This window comes from Drosophila eugracilis, unplaced genomic scaffold (assembly GCF_018153835.1).
Source record: "Drosophila eugracilis isolate 14026-0451.02 unplaced genomic scaffold, ASM1815383v1 contig_1172, whole genome shotgun sequence".
In the NCBI taxonomy this organism is placed as follows: Eukaryota; Metazoa; Arthropoda; class Insecta; order Diptera; family Drosophilidae; genus Drosophila; species Drosophila eugracilis.
This window is the reverse complement of record NW_024571954.1, coordinates 95813-117881: the sequence shown is the minus strand read 5'-3', so window position 1 is coordinate 117881 and position 22069 is coordinate 95813. Positions and strand designations below refer to the sequence as shown.

Below are 22069 nucleotides of genomic sequence, written 5' to 3'. Positions count from 1 at the left end.
TTAATTTCCTTTCACAGCTTCAAGGGATCTCGTGACCAGGGACTCAATGCCCGCAAGGGAAGGTGAGTTGTCATTGAATCTGAAAAAAAAGTGTAATATCAAGAATAGATAGATTCCGCATGTACTTCGAAATTCTCAAATTGAAATTCTTTTGTTTTCAATTTTTCAACTACTTTTGGAAATGCTGCGTCTACAAATATTTGAAAAATATTCATAAATATTCGTATATCAAATTGATTTTTTTTGTATCTATCTATGTATTATCTATGTTACTGGCTATTATTATTATTATTATTACTGTGTTTTGCGTATTTTGTTCGTTACTTTACCATTTTGTTTTGTCTCTTTTTGATTCTACTTTCATCTTGTCTACGCCACTACGTAAACGTTGCTCATACCGCTCGAATATCAAAATATATGCATCTTGCCGCTTTATTTGCCTTTGTCTATGTCAAAAACCATATCTCTGAGTAGTCGTCTCACGCCCACACGTGACACGCCCGACAGAGATCGCCTGCCGCACTATGGCCCAAGATTCTCGCCAAGGTAAGTCCTCGAAAACCTCAAATATCATCCATTTCATCTCAAGCTGTGCATGTCCTTGTGCCTTGTCTTGTTTGCCTGTAGTTTAAATTATTAAAATGAAAAATCAATCAAATTAAGAACTTCTTAATTAAAATATTTAATAAAATTTGTAATTTAGCACCGCTGGACCGGAACTGGACTTCCGTTCGCCACGCGCCAGGCTTCTGTGGAACAAGTGGCGCGATGTCTGGATGCTCTCATGGGAGCGCCAGCGTCTGCTCAACGATCATCTCCTGTATCTGAAGGATGTGGAACGTGCCCGCAACTTCAGCTGGGACGATTGGCGCAAGCGCGTAAGTATCTTAAACTAAGATTAAGATCATTAAAAACTTAAAATTTATTTGTATTTTTTTTATCTACTTAAAGTTCCTGAAGTACATGAACCACAAGAAGTCGCGCTTGACGGATCTGTTCCGCAAAATGGACAAGGACAACAATGGCATGATTCCACGCGATGTCTTCATCGATGGCATACTCAATACGAGTGAGTTTTTATAGCTAACTTCTTGATTTACAAACTTATAATTAAACGTTAATAATTCCTTTTAGAATTCGATACCTCTGGCTTGGAAATGAAGGCTGTGGCCGATCTGTTTGATCGCAATGGCGAGGGACTCATCGACTGGCAAGAGTTTATTGCTGCCCTCCGTCCCGATTGGCAAGAGAGGAAGCCGGCCAATGATTCGGACAAAATCCATGACGAGGTCAAACGTCTGGTCATGCTGTGTACTTGCCGACAGAAGTTCCGAGTATTCCAAGTTGGCGAAGGCAAATACAGAGTGAGTTAGAGGAAGTAACTAGTTTAGATGAAAGTATCTAATGTATGTGATGTATCTTTCAGTTTGGAGACTCCCAGAAACTGCGCCTGGTTCGCATCCTTCGCAGCACTGTTATGGTGCGCGTGGGCGGTGGATGGGTTGCCCTGGATGAATTCCTGCAGAAGAACGATCCTTGCCGCGGTAAGTGAACCTTCTATCAGAAGCTATCTAAGACACTCTATTTAGTTGTGTTGCGTACACACATTTTCGAAATTTGTTGGACTTCATCCATACCACATCAGTATCAATCGTCACTTACATACATATCATACTATATACATACATATATATCTACAAATAATATTCTAAAGTAATCTTGTAGTTCACATATATTTTTAATATTCCACCCAAAAATCATGCATTTTGTCTATACCCAGATGCTGTGCATCGTTTGCTCATTTCATTTAAACGCATTCATTAGGTACAGTTGTGCTTAACAACTAATTATACTATAATAATTCCAAATAATAATAATAATAATAATAATACCAAACGGATATGGTCATTTAACCAACCAACAAACAACCAACCAACCAACCAACCAATATAAACTACTGTGCCTAAAAATACTAGCCGAAAAAGAACCTGGAAAATATTTAAAGAGAAACCTTCGTCTAAAAACCTCATCATTAATTCTGGTCCAAGAGTTGCCTTAAAACAAAGCTAAAACGAAATTAACAGTGCCGCCCTAATGGGTGAATTTTAATTTTTAATTTTTAATTACCATCCAGCCAGCGCCAAAAGCCACCATCATACACAATAACCCAAGCCAACCAAAATCAACCACAGCGAACCCAATGAAACCCAAATCTAGCCAAGGGTTTTGCCATACTTTACTCATGCTCATTCTTGTCGCTTCGTAAATCTAACTGCGTAACAATTTGTTTCCTATAAGACCATACAAAAACCACACACACCAAAGCCCACCCTAAACTATAAATCCTGCCTACCTACTGTAACTATTAGTTAGTGATATATTAACCAGGTTTCTCCACCCAACTTTTAGTGGTAGTCGATATAACCATATAGTATACCAGTATTTAAGAATGCTTTTCGTTAACCTCAAATCCGCTTTAGTTACTAACCTTTTGCTTTTACTTTTTGTAACAGTCTAGCCTTGCTCTGTTAACTAACAGTGGCTAAGCTAACTGTACGCTTGTCACCCATTTTATGTTTGAAACCTCACCGATTTCGTTGTGCGTCGTCTTTTAGTTAATTTTGAAATTTTTGTATTAATTTGTGTTGATTTGTTTTTCGTTTTTTACTAATCAAATTTTATGTTTACCCCTTTTCTTTTTTCCAAAAATGGTTTCCTTTATTATACCGAAAATCGATTGAATCTTGATAAATCGAACCCGATATATATGCATATATATAATGTGTATAATCTTCGCTTGCGCTGCCCGCTCGCCACGCCCACGACCACGCCCGACATGCACCCGCCTGTGCCCACCACACCACAAATACTAAAAACAACAAAAAAACCAAAAACCAAAAACAAAAAACAAAAAACAAAAACACTCAAAACTGAAAATCAAATACTTTGCGGTAACGAATTTTCGTTGTTATTGTTGTTGTTTATATGTTCGCCCTACAACAAAAAACATTGCATATCCGTGTGTATATATGTGTTATATATATATGTGTGGGTGGTTGCATCTATATATGCCATGCCAATGCATATAAAATGCATCCCATGCAATCTGAAAACTGCAATCGCTGCTACCAAAAACCAAATGCCACTGTTGTTACCCCGCTGGAGCAGCCAAGGGACGCACTAACATTGAGCTACGCGAGCAATTCATATTGGCCGATGGCGTATCTCAGAGCATGGCCGCATTCACGCCCAGACGTTCCACGCCCAATGCGGCCGCCACTGCCTCCTCCTCACCCAATGCCCAGAATGGCGGCAGCTCCAACTTGCCGCCATATATGAGTGGACAGGGTCCCATCATCAAGGTAAATCAAACTGGAAAACAGCTAAAGAATCAGCAAGAGAAAGTAAAGAACTACTATAGAACCTAGTCCTTATTTAAATCTTATCAGATTTGTCTTTGATCGGTATTGTTGCGGTTTGGTGCTTCAGAAAGGCTTAATACCCTACCCTAGTGTTATATCTTCTAAATTGTCCTTACTTGAAAATTCATCAAACAAAGTTAAAATACCACAAAATATGATCTATTTTACTTATATAACCTTGATCTGGCTCTATATAGAATTAAAAATCTTAAAACAGTATAAAACTGTATTAACTTGATGAAGAAGTAAAACTATCATCAATTCTGATAAAGATAAATCTGAAAGAACTTGAAAAATAAGGACAGAGTTAAACCTTTACTCCAAAACCCAACCCAAACCATTTACCCATCCAACCATCTCCTCATCCTGCAAGGGCACAAGGTAAGTGCTCCTTTCTTCCTACTTTTGGGTTCATTGTGTGTGTTGTTGACAAAGAAAAGCTCTCGCTGCTGCGCCGCCGCCGACTCTTTATATATATATAATTTATATATCTGCATGAGAACCGAATACTTTCGTATCAATATGTTTGTTTAAATCGTATTTCATTAAGTATAAAAGTATATTTTTTTTTACGTATGTGCGACAATTTTGAGTTATTGCTAGAGTACAGTACACCCTACACTATATTCATGATGAGGTTATTAGGCTATTAGGTTACTATGGCCAGGTTAGGTTATTGTCCAATGGCTTAAATGATCATAAACAGTTTGCCAGCTGATAAATCAGTCTGTCCATTGTTGGTTAAACGTATCGAAATTAATTCCTTAGCCGACGAGCACTTGGCCGAGCTTATGCCAATCTTTGAGAAAATCCGCGCTCAAGACCAGGTTCCATGCGCCTTTCCCATTCACATGGGTGCCGGCGGCACGGTATTCGTCCGTTGCAATACCAGCCGCTCGGTCCCGCTGAGTCCACACGTACTGCATTGTCATCCAACAACACACTGGGTAAGTTCGCAGACAGCAGGAGGAGAAAAAGCTGCTCCAGGAGGAGTGCCCGAAATTGGTTCCATTTTCACGGGGGTCATGAGCTTACTTCGAATCCGTACTAATAAGGTTTTCTTTATTTTTTAATATAGGTGCGCGAACGTTCTGTTCGTTCTATACCCATGTCGCGACCATCGCGCTCATCACTCTCGGCCAGCACTCCCGACTCTCTGAGCGACAACGAGGGCAGCCACGGAGGACCTTCGGGCCGTTACACACCCCGCAAGGTTACCTATACGAGCACGCGCACAGGTCTCACGCCAGGAGGCTCACGCGCTGGCTCTAAGCCCAACTCGCGCCCGCTCAGCAGACAAGGATCGAAGCCGCCGTCCCGGCATGGATCCACGCTGTCGCTGGATAGCACTGGTAAGTAGTCAGTGGATGTCGGATGATGAACTTAAGCTTATTAGCTTTCTTAATTTCTTTAGACGATCACACTCCCTCACGCATTCCGCAACGGAAGCCCTCGACGGCAAGCACCGCCAGCGGCACCACACCGCGCCCAGCGCGACTTTCGGTGACCAGCACTACGACTCCCGGAAGTCGTCTAAATGGAACCAGCACCATCACCCGCAAGACCGCCTCCGGTTCGGCCAGTCCGGCACCCACAAGGTAGGATTTTAGATTTAGATCATATCACATCGAATCAATAATAGCGGGGGATCATTGGGCGGGATCAAACACTATTAATTATTCAAACTTTTATTAATTTATTATTTTTATTTTCACACTGTTTTCGGTTGAACGCATTAACTCTTGACCAAACACCACTCACACAAAAAAAAAAAACAATCAACATCATGAAAAACGCTAACTTACCAACTCCAATTGGCATTTGAACCATTTGAAATTTGCTTGAACGCAACTAAACAAAAAATGCAACTAAAACTCGTGCCTGAAACCCCTCCCAAAACACAAAAAAACTTAAATATTAATAAAAAAAAAAAAAAAAATGAAACAGCAACGGAGGCATGAGTAGATCATCCAGTATACCAGCACTAACAGGCTTCGGCTTCAAACCAATTAGGTAATACAGCCCCTCAAAACGGCATCAAACACTTTAACATAAATAAATACATACTCATAAGTTTAGGCTAGATTTAAGATCAAATCATGTAAGCTCAGGCAGCGGTTATGGTTTAATTTTGCTAACTATCGTTGTACTTACTACCTCCTACCCAAAAAAAAAACACCATAAAGCCGGCCATCAAGGATACCGATTAAGATACCCTCATTCGATTCCAAGTCAACATCGCCCAGCTCGGCTACGAATCCAACCAGCTTGGGGTAAAGTTAATAAGCTTACAACAATGACCATTAACTAGTCAATTTTCAACTCAGTCTATAGCAAGTAATTATGATTTATACTTTAAACTTTAAAGTTATTGTTTAAGTTTCCCTGTTTGTCGAACCTTTTCCGAGCATGTAAATGTTGATGTGCATGTCCAGGTCATGAAAAACCCCAAAAAAACCAACGAGCAAAAAATGCTTTCGACTAATGCTTAAGTTCGATTATTGGATTAAAATTGATTTATTTCGTTCGATTTATGTGTTATAGTGTGTAAAATTGGTTTGAGTATAGTTACTAATCTGTTTATTTTTGATACCAGGCGGAATATCAGCGGTAGCTCCACGCCATCCGGCATGCAAACGCCGCGAAAGAGTTCAGCAGAGCCCACTTTTAGCTCGACAATGCGACGCACTTCGAGGGGAACCACACCGACGGAGAAGCGTGAACCGTTCCGGCTATAAAAAGGACACTATATAGATGAGGATGACAATAGAGAAGCAAAAGAATGCCAATATTTAAAACACAACATACACACACAACCTTACGTACTAACTACGCACTGAAGTTCTAAACTAAATCCAAAACCCTCCCAAAAAAAGAAGGAAAGAAATTAATCAAGACTACATTAGCAATGAATGTAGCAGAGGAACAGCACACAGTTTTAAAGAGACTAACATTGAAGTGCCCTAATGGAGTGGAAGAGAGAGAAACAATTTATAGATGTTTATACTATATATATTTTGTAAAAGACACACACAGTTAAGAATGAAAAGTTATGCAGACATATAGCTAGCACACAAAGTTGATCAGACAAGCAACCTACTTACGAGTACTACTACTATACTAATACTACCTTTTGCTACTACTAATTTGTAATGCCCACTACCCTTTATTCACTAGTTATACACGTTTCCAAAATTATGATTTGTATATACTTATAAAGCGAAAAGCAAGCGTAAATTAATGAAAAATACACTCCAAGTGCTCTAAGGCAATTAAACAAAATTAAAAAAAAAAAAAATACAAAGAATAAAAAAACAAAAAATATATAGAAAAAAAACATTCGAATGAAATGTCGTTGCCTCTGCTGCAAAACCATCTTGAGTTTAAGGTCTCCACTGGAATCGCCAGTCTGGTGGATACACTTGGCAAAGATTGGGGCGGGGCAGAGGCGAAACGGTCAAAAAAATAACTAAACCCGTTAAAAAAGAGATAAAATTTGATTTTGTTCTGTTATTAAACTAATAGGAAAGTGAAAATTATAAGCCGCATAAAAGAAAATATTTAATTATATACTAAAAGTCATTACTATAAGTTTAATTAATATTTAACTGTTAAGCGACAAAAACACACACGCAGATTTTTTTATTGCATAATTATTTTGTTTTTTATATGCAATATCAGCGAACGAAATACGATTCAAAAGGGCGAAATGAAAACGAACCCGTTTATATAAATATTGTAAAATACTAATACTAAATTATTTTGTTGTACGAAACGAAAGAAATGCATTAAAACTCGTTTTTTGTAATTCTATTAAATTAAAACAATTTAAATGAGAAATAAACATTTACAAAAAATAACAACATAACATAATGCCTTTTGATATCCATATAATCTCCTCCCCAGGAAGTAAACAACAGATTCAGTTGATTTCCGAATTTGATTTATTGGTTTAAGTTCTCAATCGTAGTATTTTATTTGACACATTGAAATTGAATTTTCGATATAATACCATGATCGATCCGTGCGGATCACTATTCGGTTTCCTACAAACACTCAATTAATTGTGATATTTAAATATGTGTGTGCATGCATGCTAATGCAAATGCCCTGTTTCGGGTTTCTCCTCCTCGACTGCCTCCTGACCACACTCTCCATTTACTGACTAGAAATGCCGCTCCAACTTCAATCGTCCAACTAAGTCAAGAACAAGCTGGGGTTCTTACGTTTCTTTGTGCTATAGGCTGCCAGAGAGGAAACTATTTATACTAAACTTCGAAGTGCAGTTGCAGTTTTATGCGTAAGTGGATATCAATACGGTCATCGTCTCCTTGATCCTCACAATGTTAGGGTGTCATCACGTCAACGCCAGCGCTGCCAGTTGGTGCTGCTAAATACATGCTGCTCTACGCTCTAGCTATCAAAGGCCCTACTAATATCGGCTCGGCATGGTGCCGCAAGTCTTTTGTAAATCATTACAAATATCATTATAGTTAAGGTACAACTAAATATCATTATTAAATATAATCCAAATTAGCTAACCCGGCTCGCTAAAGCTAACTAAACATAAATATATACGAACATACGAACTTAAAAATTCACAGAAACGAGTGCGCCTCACGAAATTAAACCTGGGCCGTTTGGGTTGGTGCTTCATTGTGTATTAGCAGCATGGCAACGCAATGGGTATCCGGATCCCCATCTCTTCCGGAAGCCATCGTCACCTGGCATGCCCGGAGCTGGCTGACTGGGCCTTTGCCTGCTTGCCGGTCCCGGTATTCGATGTAGAGCCACCGGCCGTGGCTTGAGCCGCAGCCGCATTCTGCTCTCGATCCCTTTCTGCCCGATGATGGTGTCCATGCTGATGATGATGATGGTGACGCCTGCCACCGCGATAATGACGTCGATTGTGGTGATAGTTGTTGTTAGTTGGCTCTGGCATGATGCGTTGAGTTTCCTGCACCACGGGCGCAAATGTGGAACTAGTTGTTGGTTTGATAGCCTCCTCTTTAGTCGGCCCCTCTAGCTTCTTGGCTGCCTCGGCCTCTTCGCGGCGCCGCCTGCGCCTGATGTCCTCCTCCGTCTCGATAGAAATCACGCCGGTTCCCTCGGACTTCACATCGATAATGGCGCCGCGGCTCTTTTGCTGGAGATAGAGCTCCGACATACGCTGCTGCATCTGACGCAGCTCCTCAGTAACCTTAAAGTCCGGAGCATTCAGCAACTCGGATGGTGGCATGGCGCATTTAAGACTATCAGTTTCGTCGCCGATGTGCTCCCTGCATACAGGGCACAAGGCCTGGAAGGGATCAGCCGTCTTCTGTAACCAGGCGGGTAACTTGTCAAACTCCTCCTGATAGTTGCGACGCAGGGCATTCAGATGACGGGCCAAACAATAGCTGTGCAGGTAGTGGAAGCACTCGGTGCGGGTAAACTCGTCTCCATCGGCGAATCCATAGAGGCAGACTACACACTGGCCACTAGGAAGATTGCTGCCGCTTAGGTGCTCTCGGACCACTTCGATTAGGTCGAAGACGACCGGAAAGCCTAAGGATTCCTTGATCTTGGCATTGCAAGCACTCCGGATGGCTTCCAAGCGGGCATCGTCCAATCCCCGTGGGCGCAGAAGCTTGAATGTGGGACTCTCTTCCGGATATCCAGGTGTCGGGTGTACCTGTAAGGTGACACACACGTATTGCTGCTCCTCCTCTTCGCCGGTTAGAGGCAACACTGTGGTCTCGATCAGCTCCACCTCGCCGCTTTTTAAGGTATTCGAATATCTACTGTAGTATAGTAAACATATTAGCTATCGCATCACTTACCTGGGCGTACGTTTGATGCAAACGTCGTCCATTAGGATAGCTTCCAGCGACTCCACTTCATCTTGTAAACTGCAAAAATCTTCGTTGTTAAAATAATATCTAATATTTAACACTTTTATAAGCTTACGCGTCCATTTTTACCACCGGTTAATTCAGTTCTTTGAGTATATCCTAGGGTTTTGTTTAAAAAATCGATTTGAGACACCTGAAATTTAGCGAAAACACGACGGCCGTTCGTTGCTTTGATGAAAATACCAATAATTAAGTTTACAAATACATAATATACGGCCTCACTTCAAAAATGTAATTCGTACACAGCTTAACGGTCACACTGACCTGCATAACAATATTTTATTCACAAAAATTAGAATTGTTAGTAATAAATGTTGCGCCGATGCCTTTTTTCTGGGATCAACCCAAAATTATGGACTCGCCAAATGTCGGTGGTGGCTAAGTCCTTGAAATACACACAACACGGAGAACCACAAGATGTATTGCAACTGGTGGAGGACAAACTGCCGGATCCGAAGGACACACAAGTGCTGGTGAAGATCCTGGCGGCTCCTATTAATCCGGCAGACATTAACACCATCCAGGGTAAGGTGGACACTGATATGAATATATTATAAATATATATTCGTCATTTCTGTTATAAAATATTACAACGGGCACTAAAAGGGTTATCATTTGGTTAAGTAGTACAATAAATAACCTCTTTATTAAAATATAATAAAAACCCATGTCTAAACTACGGAAGTTATAGCCATTGATTGATTTTAATAAAATTTTAGAAATATTATCAGTTAATCTCTGCACTTTGAACCAAGGTTCATCTAAAAAACTAAAAAACACCGCAGTTAAGAGCCGGCATTTTTGAAAAATAAATCATTATTTGAAATCTCAGTTCTATTCCATTTTAGAGGAAATTTAAAATAAAAACAGTAATTTTCAGTTCAAATTAATATATGGTTTTACTATTGGCACACTAATGATGCATTTTCAATCACATCACAGGCAAATACCCGGTCAAGCCCAAGTTTCCAGCTGTTGGTGGCAATGAATGTGTTGCGGAGGTCATTTGCGTGGGCGATAATGTCAAGTGCTTGGAGGCCGGACAGCATGTCATTCCCCTTGCCACAGGCTTGGGCACTTGGACCACCTATGCCGTCTACAAGGAGGATCAACTGATGGCCGTGTCAAACAAAGTGGGGCTGGCAGAAGCAGCAACATCTACGGTTAATCCCCCGACTGCATACCGCATGCTCAAGGACTTTGTGCAGCTTTCCCCAGGAGACACGGTTATCCAGAATGGAGCCAATAGTGCCGTTGGGCAAGCAGTGCATCAGTTGTGTCGTGCCTGGGGCATCAACAGCGTCGGCATCGTCCGCGATCGACCTGAGATTGCCGAGCTAAAGCAAATGCTGCAGTGCCTGGGAGCCACCGAGGTTCTTACCGAAGCCGAGATCCGCACCAGTGACATCTTTAAGTCGGGGAAATTGAAGAAACCCCGCCTGGCCTTTAATTGTGTAGGCGGCAAGAGCGCCACGGAGGTGTCTAGGCATTTAGATAATGCCGGAGTGGTGGTCACCTATGGCGGCATGTCCCGAGAGCCTGTCACCGTGGCCACTGGACCCCTTATTTTCAAGGACATCGCATTTCGGGGTTTCTGGATGACCCGTTGGTCAAAGGAAAACTATAGTTCCCCCGAACGTTCGAAAATGTTCCAAGAAATATTTCAGCTGATGGAGCAAGGAAAGTTCGTGGCCCCCAACCATGAAATGGTTCCCTTGACTAACTTCAAAGATGCAGCGGCAGCTGCCTTGAACTTCAAGGGTTTTACGGGAAAGAAGTTTATCTTGGACATGAGCATTTAGATGCATAATTGGAGGCTGAGCCTGCCTTTTTATTTACATACATGTTTTGTGAATTAAAATTGTTATCAACTGTGATACAACTCAAACCATTTCCACTTCATTGACCTGGTATTTTAGCTGCAAAGTCATAGCAGTGGGTGATGTGGCATCAGTGACCGTTAGCTGCTGACCATCCTCTAGGCCCAGTTCGCCGAGCGACTGTGTCAGATTCTTGCGAGTGGCCTCTTCAATGCTTTTAACCGTGGACATGTACAAAGTCCGCCGCTTGCCATCCTTCATCACAGTAGTAAGAGCCGGGTTCTTAAGCTGAAAGCGTGGAGAATCGCACAGCATCTTTATGACATCCTCCAGAGTGGTGGTGTTGGGATCCTCTATGGGCAGTGACTGCGGGGTGTTGCTGCAGGCCAAGCAGTTCTCCGACTTCTCAGCCTCGTAGGTGTAGGTGTAGATTCCGTCCAGATCATTGAAGTTTAGATAGTTAGCCATGCTATCATAGCAGCTGGTGGCCAACTTAAAGATTTCGAGTGCGCAGGCGGCGGCAATGGCAGCATTCGTACTGGCCACGGCGGGAATAATGTGCTTGACGACGCCCTGTACCAAGCGATAGGTGACTCCAGTGATGTTGAACTCGTTGGCCCGCTCTAGAGCCCGTTCATAGACCCAGCCAATGTGCTGGGGGTCGTCGCCATCAAGGGGCACACCAAACGGACTCTGTTTGTCCCACTGAATGATCTTCACGTACTCAATGCAGTGTTCCGGCAGACGCGGAGTGTTTGCTATTGTGCACAGAGGATAGTTAACCTGCGGCGGGAACAGGTCCAGAGTGCACTCAATGCAGGCCGTGAATCCAGGCAGGATGACGCGGGCATTTCCCTTAAAACCCTCTGTTCCACCATCAATCATCGGCACTATAGAGCTGGCATCTATTGTACCATCCTCTTCATATCGGAGCATAGAGAGCAGCATGCCATTAATCCAACGTCGGGCCACAATTGAGTCCAAGCCACAGACAACCAAGTGGAATTGCTGGTAAAACGACTCGTCGAAGTCCTGGATCTTTTTAAAGTGCGGTGTCACCCGGCATGTGGGCACTCTTGAGTTGATAAAGCGAGCAGCACACTCGGCCTTGGAGGCTCCAATATCAGTCCGTCGGAACAGGAACTGGCGATTCAGGTTGGACAGTTCAATAGTGTCCATGTCTATGACGTGTAGGTTGCCAAAACCCATCAGAGCCAAATCCTTTAGTAGTTCACAGCCTAGACCGCCGGCTCCAATAATCAGAACCTGGCACTTGGTTTGCAGAAACTCCAGGTTTTCTGTCGAGGCTGAAAAATCGTCCTTGCAGAAGGGACCCTCGCGTTCTAGAATATTTCGAAGTCCATTGAAACGTTTGCTCTGCAGGATCAGGGCAGGATTGGGTGAGTGGACAGACATTTTTGAAACAAAATCAAGACTGTGATTCGTTTTACCACACTGGATCAGTCAAAACATAAATTAGACGAGGTAGTTTTTAATAATGTTGAATATATATTTTTAGTATATTTATTTATTTTTTTTATATTTAAATTTTAGAACAACAATTTTGTAAATTCTAAAATATTTAGATATATATATCATTAATTGATATAAATTTTCCTTAAATTTACACCTTCAATGAAAATCCGAGGAAATGAAAAACATAAATACACACATTCAATAAATGTAAATAGTTCAGTTGACTTTTCCTACTCATTAGAATGTGAAGATATTCTACATGAACAGCGCAGAGTTTTTTATATAATGGAAAAGGGCTACAATTGAAATTATGTTTTTGTAAAATAGTTCAATGAATTCCCTTATTATTATTTTACTTCGCAGCCCTTTTTCTCCATTCGCAAACGGTCACACTACGGCATGGCGTCAATTTGAAAACAACGGAACTTGAAAAAAAACTCCGCGTCCTTTGCAGCGTGCTCCGTATTCAATACATATTTATTGCATATAATATCTATTTTTTGGAAGAAATTCGTGTTAAATCAAGGCATCCAGTGAGCAGGCAGTCCCTGCGAGTGAAAACCAAATCCACAGATAAACGGAGCAAACCGAAAATGGCGCTCTCCGCTTTGGCGTCCTTTGATGATCTGCGACGCTGCATGCAAGTGCTGACCGATGGAACTGCCGAGGAGGGTGAGTTAAAATTCACTAAGGCGATTTAAATGAATCCTTACATCTTTATATATTATCTAGAGTTCCTGCGGTTTCTGCGATTGTTCGAGCAGTACCATGAAAAGTGTTCTGGCTATGCGGCCGAGACAGCCAGGATTCAAAACGAACTGGACAAGTCACTAACCAAGATGGGCGATTTGGAGGGTAAACTCTTCCATGCCCGTCGCATCATCGACATGGAGATTAAGGCTCGTCGCCAGGCGGAGCACGAACGTGACGCCATGGAGAGCAAGATCATGGCTGTGGCAGATCTTCTGCGTCACGAACGTAATCTAAACAACGAGACCCGCGATAAGCTGGCCTTTCTGCACACACTGCCCTCCTCGAGAAAACGTAAATCACTGAATGCCGTGCGCGAGGACAAGTCTTATGGCGACATCAACTCCACTGGCTCGCTGCTGTCAGATCTTTCCATCACACACTCAGAGGACGACTTCCTCGATGTGCGCACATCAAAATCCTGGCGGGAGCACCGACCTTCGCTTCCAAAGAACCCAATTCCTTGTGTCGGAAACAAGAGATCGCGCCTGAGTACGGGTCTCAATGGCAGTATGTCCGGGAATACCCCAACCACAACTAAGTCAAGACGCTCTGGCGTCGGAATCGGAGTTGAGCAGCATACAGTAGACGTGGGTCAGGGCGTTGAGCGCTTTTGTGCTACCACCAAGGTCACAATACCTCAGGATGGACAGGGCGTTATTCGAGCAGAGTCAACCATTGAGTCTTTACCGGTGATTGGCGGCAATGATAGGATCGGTGACGGTTTGTCCTCGACACCGCGACGATCGGTCCTAAAGGAGGCCACAGCACCGCCCCTAACGCCGGTGAATGCGATGGCACCGCACGTGACTGCTGAATGCGGAACTCCTCTTCAGCATCGTCCGCTGATGAGGAACCACACATTCGCCCAGAAAACGTTCCTGCGCGGCGACAACTGCGTTCAGTGCCAAAAACGGTAAGCATTATTATAAGTTTTATTTAAATTTTATTTTTGATTTATTAAATAATGTACCTTCTTCAGCATTCGGTTTGGTGCCGTTGGCCTGAGGTGTAGAGATTGTCCGGTGCGCTGTCACATCGATTGTCGGTATTTGCTTACCGTTAGCTGTGTTCCACAGACAGGAACGCCTACTACAAAGACCATGACTGGCTACGTCACCGACTTTGCCCCGTCCATTGCACCCATGATTCCAGCCCTGATTGTGCACTGTGTTAATGAGATTGAAGCTCGTGGTCTGACCGAGGTTGGACTTTATCGGTTATCCTCTTCAGAGCGGGAATATAAGGCCCTTAAGGAGCAGTTCCTGCGAGGCAAGGCCACTCCGCATCTGGGCAACACAGACATTTATGTGCTGTGCTGTTGTGTAAAGGATTTCTTGAGATCTCTCACCGAGCCTCTTATTCCGACAAGCCAGTGGAAGGATTTCGCCAATGCTGTGCAGAATCCCGACACCAACATTGCCCAGGATATGTTGTACAAGTCGGTGAAACAGTTACCACAAGCTAATAGGGATACGCTGGCCTTCCTCGTACTACACTTCCAGCGCATTGCCCAGTGCCCAGTTGTGCTAATGCCTATTGACAACATATCGCTCATCTTTGGCCCCACAATTGTGGGTTACTCCACACCGGATCCCGACCAGCACGCGATCTATACTGAGGTGTTTACCCAGAAGCAGGTGATGAAAGCGCTACTTGAGCTGCCCGTGTCGTTCTGGGAGCAATACATTGTTATAGATCCGACAAGAACGCCGGCAACTGTGATTAAACGGGTACCCAGTAGCAAACATGACTTGTTGTCGCTTTACGGTAGGTAATATATGATTTTTAACGATATGTCTTTTTAAACATCCTTCTATTTCTGCAGCCACTCCCTTCAAAGGCGGCACCATTAAAAAACGAAAGTTTTATGGCACACCGCCGGCATCTGCCCACAAGAAGTAATTAGCCTTTCCTTGTTGGAAAGCATTTGACCTGTTACTTAAGTTTACTTCAAGTATTTGCAGTTTTTTGTTTCCGGCCAGCCGCCCCCGGGCTGTATTTATATTTGTACCCAACTAACCCTTTGAGTTTTTCTTTATAATTAATACGTTCGATTATAAACTAAAGCACTTTATTCGTACTAACCTAAGTATACTCACTTTGAGACATAAAGTAAAATATGCATTTGAAAAGCAATGAGAACAATAAATCAATAGAAGAATAAATGAAAATATATAGGTTTATATTAACCAAAATACGATGTCATAATTTTATTTATTAAAGTTAATTGCATATGGAATCCTATGTCCATTTCCGCATTTGAGATTTATAAGCAATTTAGCCTTTTAATATAATAAAGGGGAATATATTGTGTGTACTTTCATACTAATTATAAATATTAGATATGGAAAGTCCACCTGATAAGTTTATCTGAATATAACAACAAAATCAGCCTTTGATATGTGCAAAAAATAATCAAAGCCGCTTAGAAAAGCCCATGATAAGTGCGTTTTTCTCAACTATCGTCATATCATCGTCAAACAGGTTTGAACACCTCCCGCAATAATAGCCCTAACAGCGGCTTAGAACTGGCAGTCGCTTATTGAAACTCTTTCGGAATGTTCGAAGGCAATCAGACTCGTTCTCTGCAGTTTGCGGTTATTCTCTCCTTGGCGTTCGCCAGTTGCCTTGGATTATCCAACTTCACAAGCTGCGGCCATAAATGCGGAGGAGGCGACTGCATTCAACTGGATCATCTGTGTGACGGCACTGCCAACTGCTTGGATGCCTCCGATGAGACCGCCGCCATGTGTAAGAATGTCTGGTGTCCAGGATACAGTTTCCGCTGCAACTACGGCGCATGCATAGCTAGTACAGCGGTTTGCGATGGTGTACGGGACTGTGTGGACGGATCGGATGAGGAGGGATGGCTCTGTAGAGCCCAGATGCAGCAGGCCAACTGCGACAATTGGGAGATGTATTGCTCCTCCGGCCAGTGCATGCCCTACTCAAAGCTTTGCAATGGGATCAAGGACTGCAGGGATGGAGATGATGAACTAGAGTCGCTTTGCGAAGGCGTCCCTATTCCAACTACTATTGTCAGATCCACAACAATGACCACGGGAATAGATAGTTTTAGAATAACCACAGCAAAGACGATGAAAGGGCAATCTCAACCGCATCCCATTCAACGGAATGGGGACTGCGTGATTCCCCAGTTGTCAAATGTCATAGTTAAGCATGTCAGTGATGTCATTCTAACTGCAGGATCCAGAGTGGCTAATGGAACTCGTATCTACTACGACTGTCAGGCTGAACATTCTCTGAAAGGAGAGAAAGATAACTTTTGCCAAGACTCATTGTGGGTTAAAAAGTTTCCCTACTGCGAAAGTGAGTTAAATTTTCAAGGACACTTTAATTAAATATTTTAAATTACTTTATATATAGCACCCGATGCCTTTATCTTTAGCCTGGTTATATCAATATTCTCGTTCCTTATCCTTGTGTTGATATTCTTAATTTGGCGGGTTCGTCGGGAAAATGGGGAAAGAAGACAACGGGAGGAGCACATTTGGCTGGTGGAGACCAGCAGGAGTCACCCCCAGCAATCTGACATTCCAAAAGTCTGAGGATAATGTACTAGATAATGTAATGTAAAGTTATTGTGATCAAAGTATTAAATTTTATCAAAGTTCAAATTGTAACCGTTTTAGTATTGGAAAACTTTGTTGAATCAGTAATGAGAAGCACTGTTAATTTTAACACGATTGCACTTAAGTTCAATTACTGAGATAATTGTGCACCATAAATATTATATGTAATTATAATTCAGGTCTTTTCCATTATCTTTCTTGTAATATTTACAAATTTATTATTTTCAACTGCCCTCTTTTATCTATTGTGAAAACCACTTGTTGCTGTGACTAAATCGTGACTGAGAATGAAGGTATTTATGGCGGAAAAATGGGCGTTCACACTTTTCCCTCGAGTGCGCCAATATTGCTCCAGTGCTCCAAAGCGTAAGTACCCAGACTAGATTGGCTCCCATACTAGATCTCCCACATGATTAGATAACGAATTGCATTTGCAGCCGGCTAATAATCCTTGAAAATGGCCAACATTACTAAGATCTTCGCCACCCGTGCCCAGGGCATCCTGCAGGCAGCTGCCCGACAGCCACAGGTGGCCACCCGTTTCAGCAGCTCCTGTAAGTATATTATTGATTCCAGGGAGATCAAAGTCCACACTTTTATATACATGGAAAGCTGCACCCTAAGCTAGAATACCAAGATATCAAGTGCCGGTTTCTAACTACATCTCGGTATTTTTCCAGCCAAACATTGATTGCGTAATATGCACATACGATCACCTCATAATGCCGTCTCTTTTTAGCCACCAACAACTGGGAGTACATTAAGACCGAAGTTGCCGGCGAGGGAAAGAACGTGGCCGTGATCACTCTCAATCGCCCCAAGGCCCTGAATGCCCTCTGCAATGGTTTGATGAAGGAGCTGTCCACCGCATTGCAGCAGTTTGGCAAGGATCAGAGCATCGCCGCCATCGTTTTGACTGGCAGCGAGAAGGCTTTCGCCGCTGGAGCCGATATCAAGGAGATGGTGGGCAACACCTACTCGCAGTGCATCCAGGGTAACTTCTTGAACGACTGGACCGAGGTGGCCCGCACTCAGAAGCCCATCATTGCGGCCGTGAATGGTTATGCCTTGGGCGGTGGCTGTGAACTGGCCATGATGTGCGACATCATTTATGCTGGAGACAAGGCCAAGTTCGGCCAGCCAGAGATTGCCCTGGGCACCATTCCCGGAGCCGGTGGCACCCAGCGTCTGACCCGTGTCGTTGGCAAGTCCAAGGCCATGGAGATGTGCCTCACTGGCAACATGATCGGAGCCCAGGAGGCCGAGAAGCTGGGTCTGGCCAGCAAGGTGGTGCCCGCTGATCAGCTGCTTGGCGAGGCAGTCAAGCTGGGTGAGAAGATCGGTACCCACTCCAATCTGATTGTGCAGTTGTGCAAGGAGTCTGTGAACACGGCCTACGAGACCACGCTCCAGGAGGGCCTGAAGTTCGAGCGCCGCACCTTCCATGCCACGTTCTCCACGGTAAGTTCATCCTTCTTTTTTTTGTTTTATAGTATATAGTCTATCTTGTTATCTTAACATCTTTAGGCCGATCGCAAGGAGGGCATGACTGCCTTCGCCGAGAAGCGCCCAGCGAAGTTTACCAACGAGTAGGACAGGATATAAACCAGATCCCTCCCAGCCAGCAATGCATTTATATATTGTCATAATACAATCTGTTGTTTGTACACAATTAAAACTTTAAACGTGATAATTTGAAAATGTACAGTGTACGATAATTTGTTTGTACATGACAGAATGCTAGCACGGCTGTCAGGTGGTAATCTATGCCTTTAAAAAAGATATATCCACCTGACAGTCGGGCTTCATGCTTTGTCCTGGTTCTAATCAAAACAAAATAAGTGCATAGGCGACTTTGAAGGTTTTGTGGAATGCATTCGTTTTTTGCTGTCGGACTTGGAGGACACACTGGTTGGAAATGTGTGTGATGAATAACGACCCATCCGTGATGAGAAGACGTCCTCCTGGAAATCTATTCCTCCTCGCATTCTTCCCGATCCTGAAGGACTTTTGCTGTGCCACGAGACATCGGAGTCATCGCAGCATCTAGCTGAGTATCGACGTTTTCTTAATCGAGAGTTATTTTCTTTATCTCTGTACATGGGACAATGTTCGTTTGGTTTCACCAAGCAGGGATAACTGAGTTGTGTCGAGAACTCATGGTTTCTATATGTTACGATTCCTCGGCGAATGTCCGGATTTCGTGCATCCGTTGGCCTTGAGGTGAGCAAGTAATCAGTACATGGCCTGCAATTTTCCATTTGTTTTCTGGCTCTACTTCGCTCGCGATGTTCCTCCCATTCCCGCTGCGCACGAGGCACCAAAGGTTGAGGAGCTTGGCAGGCAGATTGCACAGGTTGACTTGCGATTAAGCAATGGTCATTTGACTGGCTGCCACAGCTGCTGGATTGGCTACGTGATGAACTTCTCTTACGTCGGAAGGATTTTCTTGGATAGGACATCTGATTCTTTTTAATTTTTGATGGCCGTGTGGAACAGGATGGTTGCTCAGAACACGAGTTGGTCGGATAAGTGGTCCTTGTTTTGTTAATAGCGCTTCCGGAGCCGGAGGATAGCTGTAAACTGGTAAGTTGTCGTGTCTTTTGATATTTATTTTCCTTTTGACTTTGTTTGGCCCAAAACTTAGGATCTCTTGGTCCCCTGAAGTCTTGACTTCTATCCTGATCCCTAAAAGTTATTTTTCTTTCTGTAGAAGAAGAGCACAATCCTCTCTGTTCTTGGCTAAAAGTATCCCGAAGTATTCCAAAACCACCTATACTAGAATCTCTGGACTGCGGACTATTCCTCGGTAACTCGTTTTCTGATTGTTTTGACTTGATATGAAGACCTTTAGCACCTGACCATAGAAATCTTTTGGCCAAAGCATGAAGTCTTGGCAGAAGTCGCGGTTTCTTCATGACGTGTGTATCTGTCTCCGAAGCTAACTTTGTTGAAACTAATCCTGTCCATTGTTGATGACTTTTCTTAGGTGGGTTATCCTCTTCCCAGACTATGGAACTGTTATCAGAGGCCTCTTTTCCATTCCTAGTGCTCCTTTGGATAAAGTATTTTGATTTCTTTCGTTGTGAACGATATGAGCCATGGTGGTCCTCTAAATCAGAGCTGCTTTTCTTTACAAATTGGTAAATGGAGGATCTACTACAAGTACATATATCAAGACTTTGAGCTGGACTGGATCGTCGACTTATATTGGGCGGATGGGAATTGCCGCGCTTACTATCAATCTCCTTCAATCTCCGCTTTGTTTGGGATCTTATATCTGGATTCGTTTTGGACCAGTAGTATGAATATGGATTACTTTCTGGATATAATTGTCGTTGGTCACGTTTGTGTGCCGCCAGACGTCTCTTCTCCGTCTCCCGAATATCCGGATCGACGGCGGACCACAGATAGCAATACGGTGGTGGCTTTTTCCTCTTGCACTTCAGGATTGGACCACTTTGATCAATCATTTTTTGTTTTTCGGAGCGCCTTACAAAACTTTTGTAACCTGTGCTAGCTTCCCTGCGATTCGGAGGAATTTCTATATCGTTTTGATCATAGACATCAGGTCGAAGAGAACGATGGCAGGAGATGGATTCGTAAAAAGTGTTTTCCGGAGGAGAAGATACATGTAGGTCACTCTTAATCTCACAATGATCTTCATCCGAGCTACTGTCCGCCTCCTTGTCTGTGGTTGTAATGGAACATATTTTATTATCGCTGATGGATTTTGTCTGACTGGAGTTCCTCGGTTTTTTACTACCATTTCGCGCAGTATACTTTGTTCCTTGAATGGCTTTGAAAAACGGACTCTTCTCGAACTCTATGCAACGAGGATCACGGGACTTCCTTAATCTTGCAGTCCTATCGGGACATATCGTTTGGTTTCGGAAATTCGGCAACCATTTGGGTTGACCAATGGGGCAAGGACAATTCATAACCTTTTCCATGGGAGTTAAACTGCAATGAGATTTGGATTCTGTTGGTTTTGTCTGAGAGCTGTATTCCAAGTTGGTTTGTGATTTGGAAAACAGTGGCTTAGTTGGTTCTGGATTTGCCAACGGCGGTATCAGAGATGGATTACTCGCATAAATTCTATGTAGTCTGGTACTGCTGTTCAGCTGGCCTTCCGTTGGCTTGAGATCACCCGCAACGTCCTCTTTATCTCCTTTACTTTTACTCTTGATTTGATAATTTTGATTTTCATCCAACAGAGAGAACTTCTTTTTGGACTTCGTTTTGGAAATCGGTATATCCTCCAGACTTAAAGGTGCAGGCGGCGGAGATTCTTGTTTCGGAGGACAGCATGGTTCATAGTGTCGAGTACACGCCGTATTCAGGCAGGAGAACTCCAAAGGGGCCGCTGTATCGATTCCCGGACGCATGTGGCGCCTCTTGGCATCCGCATCGTACTTGTAATAGGAGAAACTTGGCTTGCGAGACAGATACTTCCGCGGAAGCTGAGTATGACCCCGCATCCTGGCATGGTGCTGCTTGAGAAGGCAAAGGAATTCAGGGGACACCCTTCGTCCAGGCAGGGAGTAAGTCGCCGCCTTATCCTTTCGGCGTAGAGCATGCCTTACGGGTACTCGAAACTTGAAGCAGAACTTTCGTTTGGACGGCTTGATCTCGGCTGTAGATCGTCTTGTATTAAGATACCACTCCGTCGCCTTGTCATCAACATCGTAGTACTTCAATCCACGTCTGCAAATTCGTGGTGGTCCCTGAAGTTCTTGCTGTACAGGACGATCGTGCGGCAGAGTGGAGCACCTCAAGGAATCTAGACAGGTGTATCCACAGGTCAAGAAGTCGTAGTAGGAAGTACATGTATTCTGCAGGTTTAGCTTCCTTGTCTTCAGAGCACTTAAAATATTCATGGCGAAAACAGAATTTTGTTGTATTAAAACTACAAAAATAATGCAAATAACCCAGTTTTACAAAGGCTGGTAGATTAGCCCATAAAAGAGGGTAGTTCCTTAATACTGAATTGTTTTAAGGGTTTACGAAATATTATAAGTACTAAGACCGATAAGTAACCTAAGAAAAATAATAAGATATAAATCCTATGATTTTCCTTAGATTAATTTTCGCTCTGCAGGTTGCTTATT

The 22069-nt window shown here is 43.1% G+C and overlaps 8 protein-coding genes across 53 annotated transcripts in view; 5 read left to right on the top strand and 3 right to left on the bottom strand.

The window, feature by feature from the left end:
* The window catches only part of LOC108106243 (dystonin), an 82580-nt gene extending 75290 nt beyond the window's left edge, over positions 1 to 7290 (top strand). For 15 of the 45 annotated variants that reach the window (XM_041817999.1, XM_041818000.1, XM_041818003.1 and 12 more), the window contains 11 exons: positions 18 to 62; positions 475 to 546; positions 704 to 878; positions 952 to 1069; positions 1135 to 1364; positions 1427 to 1544; positions 3169 to 3362; positions 4501 to 4774; positions 4837 to 5020; positions 5609 to 5695; positions 6019 to 7290. In XM_041817999.1, the coding sequence (XP_041673933.1) occupies positions 18 to 62; positions 475 to 546; positions 704 to 878; positions 952 to 1069; positions 1135 to 1364; positions 1427 to 1544; positions 3169 to 3362; positions 4501 to 4774; positions 4837 to 5020; positions 5609 to 5695; positions 6019 to 6160 (1639 nt within the window). In that variant the 3' untranslated portion in view covers positions 6161 to 7290. Of the gene's footprint in view, positions 1 to 17; positions 63 to 474; positions 547 to 703; positions 879 to 951; positions 1070 to 1134; positions 1365 to 1426; positions 1545 to 3168; positions 3363 to 4190; positions 4370 to 4500; positions 4775 to 4836; positions 5021 to 5369; positions 5436 to 5608; positions 5760 to 6018 lie in introns of all 45 variants that reach the window. The other 30 variants (XM_041818040.1, XM_041818038.1, XM_041818034.1 and 27 more) reach the window with 7 other exon arrangements.
* A 58-nt stretch (positions 7291 to 7348) lies between these two features.
* LOC108106248 (E3 ubiquitin-protein ligase RNF25) lies at positions 7349 to 9478 on the bottom strand. Its single transcript, XM_017213214.2, has 3 exons — positions 9372 to 9478; positions 9245 to 9313; positions 7349 to 9181 (listed from the first exon to the last, which is right to left on the bottom strand). The coding sequence occupies exons 1-3, from the start codon at positions 9377 to 9379 to the stop codon at positions 8143 to 8145; spliced, it is 1116 nt and encodes a 371-aa protein (XP_017068703.1). The 5' UTR covers positions 9380 to 9478; the 3' UTR covers positions 7349 to 8142.
* Positions 9479 to 9548: 70 nt separating this feature from the next.
* On the top strand, positions 9549 to 11204 carry LOC108106249 (enoyl-[acyl-carrier-protein] reductase, mitochondrial). The gene is made up of 2 exons (XM_017213215.2): positions 9549 to 9841; positions 10259 to 11204. Exons 1-2 carry the CDS (start codon positions 9628 to 9630, stop codon positions 11116 to 11118), a joined length of 1074 nt encoding a protein of 357 aa, XP_017068704.1. The 5' UTR covers positions 9549 to 9627; the 3' UTR covers positions 11119 to 11204.
* On the bottom strand, positions 11114 to 12577 carry LOC108106247 (nedd8-activating enzyme E1 catalytic subunit). The gene has a single exon (XM_017213213.1). The coding sequence runs from the start codon at positions 12550 to 12552 to the stop codon at positions 11200 to 11202; it is 1353 nt and encodes a 450-aa protein (XP_017068702.1). The 5' UTR covers positions 12553 to 12577; the 3' UTR covers positions 11114 to 11199.
* Positions 12578 to 12999: 422 nt separating this feature from the next.
* Positions 13000 to 15560, top strand: LOC108106784 (rac GTPase-activating protein 1). The gene is made up of 4 exons (XM_017214026.2): positions 13000 to 13284; positions 13345 to 14278; positions 14345 to 15132; positions 15191 to 15560. The coding sequence occupies exons 1-4, from the start codon at positions 13206 to 13208 to the stop codon at positions 15265 to 15267; spliced, it is 1878 nt and encodes a 625-aa protein (XP_017069515.1). The 5' UTR covers positions 13000 to 13205; the 3' UTR covers positions 15268 to 15560.
* A 363-nt stretch (positions 15561 to 15923) lies between these two features.
* LOC108106713 (modular serine protease) lies at positions 15924 to 17324 on the top strand. 2 transcript variants are annotated; one of them, XM_017213946.1, is made up of 3 exons: positions 15924 to 16695; positions 16753 to 16953; positions 17252 to 17324. In XM_017213946.1, the coding sequence occupies exons 1-2, from the start codon at positions 15924 to 15926 to the stop codon at positions 16932 to 16934; spliced, it is 954 nt and encodes a 317-aa protein (XP_017069435.1). In that variant the 3' UTR covers positions 16935 to 16953; positions 17252 to 17324. The 2 variants fall into 2 exon arrangements, with proteins under 2 accessions (XP_017069435.1, XP_017069434.1); XM_017213945.1 differs by lacking the exon at positions 17252 to 17324 and having other exon boundaries at positions 16753 to 17003.
* LOC108106714 (probable enoyl-CoA hydratase, mitochondrial) lies at positions 17243 to 18659 on the top strand. Its single transcript, XM_017213947.1, has 4 exons — positions 17243 to 17324; positions 17396 to 17512; positions 17698 to 18419; positions 18486 to 18659. The coding sequence occupies exons 2-4, from the start codon at positions 17416 to 17418 to the stop codon at positions 18549 to 18551; spliced, it is 885 nt and encodes a 294-aa protein (XP_017069436.1). The 5' UTR covers positions 17243 to 17324; positions 17396 to 17415; the 3' UTR covers positions 18552 to 18659.
* LOC108106712 lies at positions 18574 to 21838 on the bottom strand. Its single transcript, XM_017213944.2, has one exon. The coding sequence runs from the start codon at positions 21836 to 21838 to the stop codon at positions 18782 to 18784; it is 3057 nt and encodes a 1018-aa protein (XP_017069433.2). The 3' UTR covers positions 18574 to 18781.
* Positions 21839 to 22069: the final 231 nt, after the last annotated feature.

Bases quoted from the DNA above. Each gene is read 5' to 3' on its own strand.
- LOC108106248 (XM_017213214.2), bottom strand. The intron at 9,182-9,244 runs GTAAGTGATGCG...TACCTTAAAAAG, and splicing joins TGCATCAAACGTACGCCCAG to CGGCGAGGTGGAGCTGATCG.
- LOC108106249 (XM_017213215.2), top strand. From the start codon at position 9,628: ATGTTGCGCCGATGCCTTTTTTCTGGGATCAACCCAAAATTATGGACT. The intron at 9,842-10,258 runs GTAAGGTGGACA...ATCACATCACAG, and splicing joins AGACATTAACACCATCCAGG to GCAAATACCCGGTCAAGCCC.
- LOC108106247 (XM_017213213.1), bottom strand. From the start codon at position 12,552: ATGTCTGTCCACTCACCCAATCCTGCCCTGATCCTGCAGAGCAAACGT.
- LOC108106784 (XM_017214026.2), top strand. From the start codon at position 13,206: ATGGCGCTCTCCGCTTTGGCGTCCTTTGATGATCTGCGACGCTGCATG. The intron at 13,285-13,344 runs GTGAGTTAAAAT...TATATTATCTAG, and splicing joins CGATGGAACTGCCGAGGAGG to AGTTCCTGCGGTTTCTGCGA. The intron at 14,279-14,344 runs GTAAGCATTATT...TACCTTCTTCAG, and splicing joins TGCGTTCAGTGCCAAAAACG to CATTCGGTTTGGTGCCGTTG.
- LOC108106713 (XM_017213946.1), top strand. From the start codon at position 15,924: ATGTTCGAAGGCAATCAGACTCGTTCTCTGCAGTTTGCGGTTATTCTC. The intron at 16,696-16,752 runs GTGAGTTAAATT...CTTTATATATAG, and splicing joins AAAGTTTCCCTACTGCGAAA to CACCCGATGCCTTTATCTTT.
- LOC108106714 (XM_017213947.1), top strand. From the start codon at position 17,416: ATGGCCAACATTACTAAGATCTTCGCCACCCGTGCCCAGGGCATCCTG. The intron at 17,513-17,697 runs GTAAGTATATTA...GTCTCTTTTTAG, and splicing joins CACCCGTTTCAGCAGCTCCT to CCACCAACAACTGGGAGTAC. The intron at 18,420-18,485 runs GTAAGTTCATCC...TAACATCTTTAG, and splicing joins TCCATGCCACGTTCTCCACG to GCCGATCGCAAGGAGGGCAT.
- LOC108106712 (XM_017213944.2), bottom strand. From the start codon at position 21,838: ATGAATATTTTAAGTGCTCTGAAGACAAGGAAGCTAAACCTGCAGAAT.